The sequence below is a fragment of the Odontomachus brunneus genome, unplaced genomic scaffold, assembly GCF_010583005.1.
Source record: "Odontomachus brunneus isolate Ranch 3 - 2012 unplaced genomic scaffold, Obru_v1 Obru_scaffold_003, whole genome shotgun sequence".
NCBI lineage: Eukaryota > Metazoa > Arthropoda > Insecta > Hymenoptera > Formicidae > Odontomachus > Odontomachus brunneus.
The window spans coordinates 2,145,973-2,151,972 of record NW_022639453.1 but is presented as its reverse complement, the minus strand read 5'-3'; the positions used below and the strand labels follow the sequence as shown (position 1 = coordinate 2,151,972).

Genomic DNA, 6,000 nt, shown 5'->3' with positions numbered 1-6,000 from the left:
TGACATCCTTTTGATTGTGACTTTGTAATAAGCATCTTTTGTATCTCATTGTAATATTCAATTTACCACTGAAGAGGGTCTGTAAATTTAGATCGAAACGCGTTTGGTTCCTTTGTTAATACAATATTTTCTCATGAGAAAGGGGTAATTCATGTATATGAGAGGGGTCACTAATGTATATTAGTATTAGATTTGGTTTCCGGGTTTGAGCCGCGTGGATTCATCTTTGTTTGATTCCGACGTTTCGCGAACACTTCAATTCGCTTCATCTGGGAGGAACGACCCGAATGACCCAAACGACCGGCATCGGGTCGTTCCTCCCAGATGAAGCGAACTGAAATGTTCGCGAAACGTCGGAATCAAACAAAGATGAATCCACGCGGCTCAAACCCGGAAACCAAATCTAATACTAATATACATTAGTGACCCCTCTCATATACATGAATTACCCCTTTCTCATGAGAAAATATTGTATTAACAAAGGAACCAAACGCGTTTCGATCTAAATTTACAGACCCTCTTCAGTGGTAAATTGAATATTACAATGAGATACAAAAGATGCTTATTACAAAGTCACAATCAAAAGGATGTCAATACATATAAAATAATCGCAAACGGAAAACGGAGGTTACGCAATAAAATTAAAATCAAAAAAATATGACCATAAGATCCGTTGAGACAAAAACAACATGTGGTGGTAATCGTCCTTGTTAGTGGTCCAGTTTCGTTACTCACAAAAGCATTTATTAGGGTGCCGTGATGAAACTCTAATAAAAATTAATATGTATAAAAGTAACAGAACTAGAAAAACCAATTCAAGTAAAAGCTTAAAAAGCAAAAAATTATCTAGATGTCTCGAAAATGTAACGTTTGTCAAAGATATAGAACAATGTTAGTCTGATATTGAATATCTCCGAATGCCGAGAGCGAAACAATATATGTGTTTATATTTTGAATCGCAAACGGCACAGACACTAAAATCGTCAAAGGCGAATAAATAATGTTACACAAATTAAAAACAAAGCGTTATAACCGTTACCCAGATTTTCCGTGTCAATTTGTGAGTTAAGACCGTGTTTTTAAGATTTAATAAAAATCATTTCAGCAATTATCCTTTTAAAATAAAACCGTTTTTTATGTAAAATTTTAACATCATTCCAGCAAAATTCGTGATTGCAATTGACACGATGCTCCTGAACAACTGAAAGATCAGAAGTTAAATCCCTCGGCAATCTCTTAAGCTCAGAAATGCATGTCGAGAGCCTTCTGCTAGTTTGGCCAACATATGTAGAGCTACAGTCTTTGCATTTCAACTCATACACAACATTGTTTTGAAAATCATGCGGTAGCCTATCTTTATGCGCGCGAATTATACCCGATAATTTATTAATAATGAAAAAACACATTTTGTTATTATTATTAAAAATACTGCCAAGTCTGTCAGAGATCTTTCCCAAATAAGAAATGGCGTTAAAAAATTTTGGAGTTGATGAAAACGAAGAACCGTCAACCGCTTTAGGTATATTCATTTTGTTAATTAGTCCCAATACTCTTCTGTCAATGATTCTAAAAATAAAATCAATGGGATAACCATTACTAAAGTGCGGATAACAAAATCGAAATTCTTGAGATGGATGGCTCAACAAAATTATTTTATCAACCAAACCTATAATGGTGCCGATTTTGTGTTGTGGATAGAAAGAAAAAAAATTAAGATATCGGCCCGAATAGGTTGGTTTATGGTACCAATCGAAAGTAAATCTGTTATCATTAATAATATTCGAAGTGTCTAAAAAGTTAATCATATTATTCTCGCTAATCTCAACCGTAAATTGTAAACGTGGATGGAACGAATTAAAAATTTATAAGATGTCGTTAATAAAGATCGACGGAACAGCTAAAATAATATCGTCAACATACCAAAAATAAAATGGCAAAGGAACAGAAATCATTTGAAGGTCCCTCTCCTCCAAGTCCTGTAAAGCAATGTCTGCGATAATGGAAGAGAGAGGGGAACCCATCGAACTGCCGAAAATTTGTCTATAAATATGTTTCCCAAAACTAAAAAAAAGTAAAATTAAGAACAAATCTAAGAGTTGTAATAAATTCTTCTTTAGGAATCATCGTGGAAGTCTCAATGAAGCACCAACGTTTTTCAATGCCGACTACCGCTAATTCAAGCGGGATATTAGTAAATAAAGAGACCGCGTCAAGAGAAAGTAATTTATAATTTCTTTCACATAAAGAGAAGATAAAGATTTTACTAACTCAAAACTATTTCTAATTCTGCTATTAGAAACCGGAATTTTTGAATAAATAAGTTTATGTAAAAACAACGCAAGATTGTATAGCGGACTGTTAACAGATGAAACTATGATTCTTAATGGGATGTCAGGTTTATGGATCTTGGGTAAACCATAAGCTCGCCGAAGAATGCCATCACTGGATTGTAAAAACTTATATATAGTTCTGTCAATATAAGGTTTATTTTTCCATCTGGTTAAGATGTTACACAGATCTACGATCATTTTTTTAGCGTTTGGTTCCTTTGTTAATAAAATATTTTCTCATGAGAGAGGAGTGCCACTAATATTATTAGTATTATTGCATTAAAACAGCTGTGCTTAAACTCTTACATGCCCTCAGGGTTGGGTAAGTTAACTTTTTTTTTAAACTAAGTTAAGTTAAAGTTAATGGCTTTGAAAATTTAACTTAGTTAAGATAAAGTTAACCCACAATGAAATTAATTGAATTAAAAGTTAAATTAATAAAAAAAGTAATTAAAAAGTTAAAAGTTAAATTTATTTTATTTCATAACTTCACGGTTTCAATTTTACAAATAACGGAAAAAACAAATATACCTTATTTGGAAACATGTTTTATTTACAGATACTTATTAAATTTAAGTAATAACCCAGCAAGAAACATTAAATTAACATTTAGAAACGTTGACTTCATGTGCATTGTTTGGACATTTTTTAATAATATTGCATTTATATTTTTCACATGTTATTTTGTGATATGATTTTTCTGAATATTGTTTAAACGTTTCAAAAACATTACAAAAAATATGTTTTTCAAATGTTACTTTAACATTTATTTGAGATCAATGCAACATCTTAAAAATATTTCTGACGATTAAAACGTTGTGGCAATCCTATTTCAACATTATTGAAACTTCCAAATCGCGGTCAAAGTATGTTCATAATGATGTTCAACACAATATTAAACTCTACATATTTGACAATATTATAGGTTCTTGAATATCATTATAGTAACATTGTATTAATGATTTCTTGTTTATTGAAAGAGAAAGTTTTTTCGAAATTTTTATTGGACATATTTCCTCAAAGATTCTCGAAAATGAGCCCTATTGCAGTAAACAGCCTTTTGACATTTCGCGACATCTTTATGGCATGGTTAACTTCAAAATAATTGAATTAAAAGTTAATAGTTACCAATAAAATGTAACTAAGTTAAGTGAAAAGTTAAGAATGTAAAAATGTAACTAAGTTAAAGCTATTTAACTTTTTAACTTTTTAAGTTAACTTTTAACTTTTTAACTAGTTACTACCTAACTCTGCATGCCCTTTATTTAATTATTGTTTGTTGTTAAAATTTATAGTTGTATTAATTTCTCTTTGTAATAAGTTGTGTTAATTTCTCTTTGTAACAGACGTCATCTGTTAAATCAATATGCTTCATATTTTTAGATATCAGAGTTATGTTACTTTCTTCTATTCTTTGCCTATGACAAATAGCCACCTCAAAAAACGAAAAAATAATATTTTACTCGAGTTACATTTGAGACATTATACATCTCGCTCATTTGCTGCAACAATGACATAACTCAAAAATCGCTCTTATGAGTTATTAGTACAAGAAGAAATGTTGGTATATGTACTATTTACAGCTAAAACAACGATTACTTATGATATTACTGTACTGAATTATACCAATATGGTATTTTAAAATTCTCTTACAAGGTTATAGCAATTCAAAACATTAAATCATGTCTCCTGAAAAATCATATTTTTTTAGTTATGTCATTGTTGCAGCAAATGAACGATATATGTAATAATTTTACATAAAATTTGTTTCCAGGTATTGTCAAATTTTATGAATTTTATATTAATTGTAAATATTATATTATATGTCATTGTTTGACATATTTGCATTATGCTAAATTAGCAAGAGAATTAGAATGGACTATTTGGGACAAATACAATGTGTCAAATATAACAAATTTTTCATTGCATTGAAATAATCAATCGAAATCAGCATGGCAGTCAATGCGTTAAACATTAGCAATTTTATCGGCTTCGCTTTCTATTGTGTGTCTGATTTGAAACGCAAAGTGATTTTTACTTGATTATTAATCACGAGATGTAAAACACCACCAGTTGTATACTCCGGCAGATTGGTGAGGTGCATTGTTTCATAAACGACACCTTGACCAGCAAAGGCGGCATCACCGTGAACCAACACCGCCAGTGACTTTCTGCCATCTAAAGAAACGATTTGATACGAAAACCGACTATTATTATTATCCATTATATTAAGGGGACCAGATAGATTTCAACAAAAATTCGATAATATTCGAACAACGGTTGAAGACAAATGAATCAACATACATAAAGTTGGTTTTTTGCAAGTTATTTAATGCATTTTTAGGAATAAAATAAGCATTAATAATAAAAAATATTAATAATTAAATGAGATATTGTTAATTTAAAAAAATCTGAATTTTGCGGTTTTGCCGCGATTCCGGGAGAACAAATTGGAATTTTTTAATTCTGAAAGCGTCATTTTGTAGCTGGGATCTCCTACAGACTAAACTTAAATTTAAAAAAAAAACATCAAAATTAGAGTAATAATGAACAAAAATCAAGAAAAGTTGAAAAATTCAAGATATTTGTTATTAAAACGATATTAGAGAAAATTGATTTTTAAATGCAAAAATATGTTCAGTTTATGTAATACATATTTATTTTTAATTTAAGAAAAAAAGCAACTTGATGTCTTTAATCGTTCATGAATTATCGTAGCAAAACTAACGTAAAATGCTATTTTGAGAAAAATATGTTTAAAGATTAAGAAGAAGATTACAGCTAAACAGTATTTCTTATATACTTTAAAGGAAATCAGATACCGGCTATATTTATTTTATCAAATAAAATAGTGATCATTCTCTTTCTCTGAAGAACAGATAAACAAATTCTATCTATCTTAGATAATGGCAGTTCAAAAACGCGCTGCTGTCTAAAGCGGACATTCTCTCTCTACCGGCCTCACATATTTTTGCTCTCTTGAACTTAATTTTGCGAATATCGAAGTCCGTCTTGGACCAAAATGTTTTTAAAAGATTGTACTAACTGATTATATAAAAAACCAAAAATCTTTTTTTGACGTTTCAAACCTACCTGGTTCCTTTAACCGATTATTATTTGTTGCGAGAAAAAATTACGCGCACTTACAAGTCCGCGCGGATACGTACATTTAGAGTCACCTTTCTCGACTTGTTCAGCACGAATACGACCGACTATGACCGGATCGATCGCTTCTAAATGAGAACTATTAGCCATTACAGCGAGAAGCACTTTTTTCTTAGTTCTGAAAGTTGATATGACTAAATCAAGTGCAAGGAATATCTACTGCTTGCTCATAGTTTCGTTCTAAACATAAAATTAGAAAACCACAAGATTGAGATTATAATTAGATGTCGCATAGCATCGTTGAGAATTTTAATATTAAAAGATCCCCCTTTTACCTTTCTAAGAGTTTTTCCGAATGCGTCCCGAGATGATACTTCACGTCACCAGAGCCGAGTCCTTCTAAAGTAATCGGATTGAACTGAGTGAACAATTGAGCCATTGGTTTTGAGCATATGTTCACCAAGGTATTCAGACGACCACGGTGCGCCATGCCGATAACTACAGTTTCCACTCCTAACAAATATACAAACCATGAGAACGAGACACGGCTTTTCATTCCAGATCT

General features: G+C 31.1%; 2 protein-coding genes across 16 annotated transcripts in view; one reads left to right on the top strand and one right to left on the bottom strand.

Moving 5' to 3' along the window:
• LOC116843919 (probable phospholipid-transporting ATPase IF) overlaps positions 1-6,000 on the top strand; it is a 48,276-nt gene that overhangs the window by 18,069 nt on the left and 24,207 nt on the right. The gene's annotated exons all lie outside the window — the stretch shown is intronic.
• Positions 1-6,000, bottom strand: part of LOC116843968 (2-oxoglutarate dehydrogenase, mitochondrial-like) — a 36,555-nt gene that overhangs the window by 10,425 nt on the left and 20,130 nt on the right. For all 3 annotated transcript variants that reach the window (XM_032814985.1, XM_032814977.1, XM_032814994.1), the window contains 3 exons: positions 5,771-5,948; positions 5,498-5,613; positions 4,369-4,508 (listed from right to left, as the gene is read on the bottom strand). In XM_032814985.1, coding sequence (XP_032670876.1) covers positions 4,369-4,508; positions 5,498-5,613; positions 5,771-5,948 — 434 coding nt within the window. The remainder of the gene's footprint in view (positions 1-4,368; positions 4,509-5,497; positions 5,614-5,770; positions 5,949-6,000) is intronic.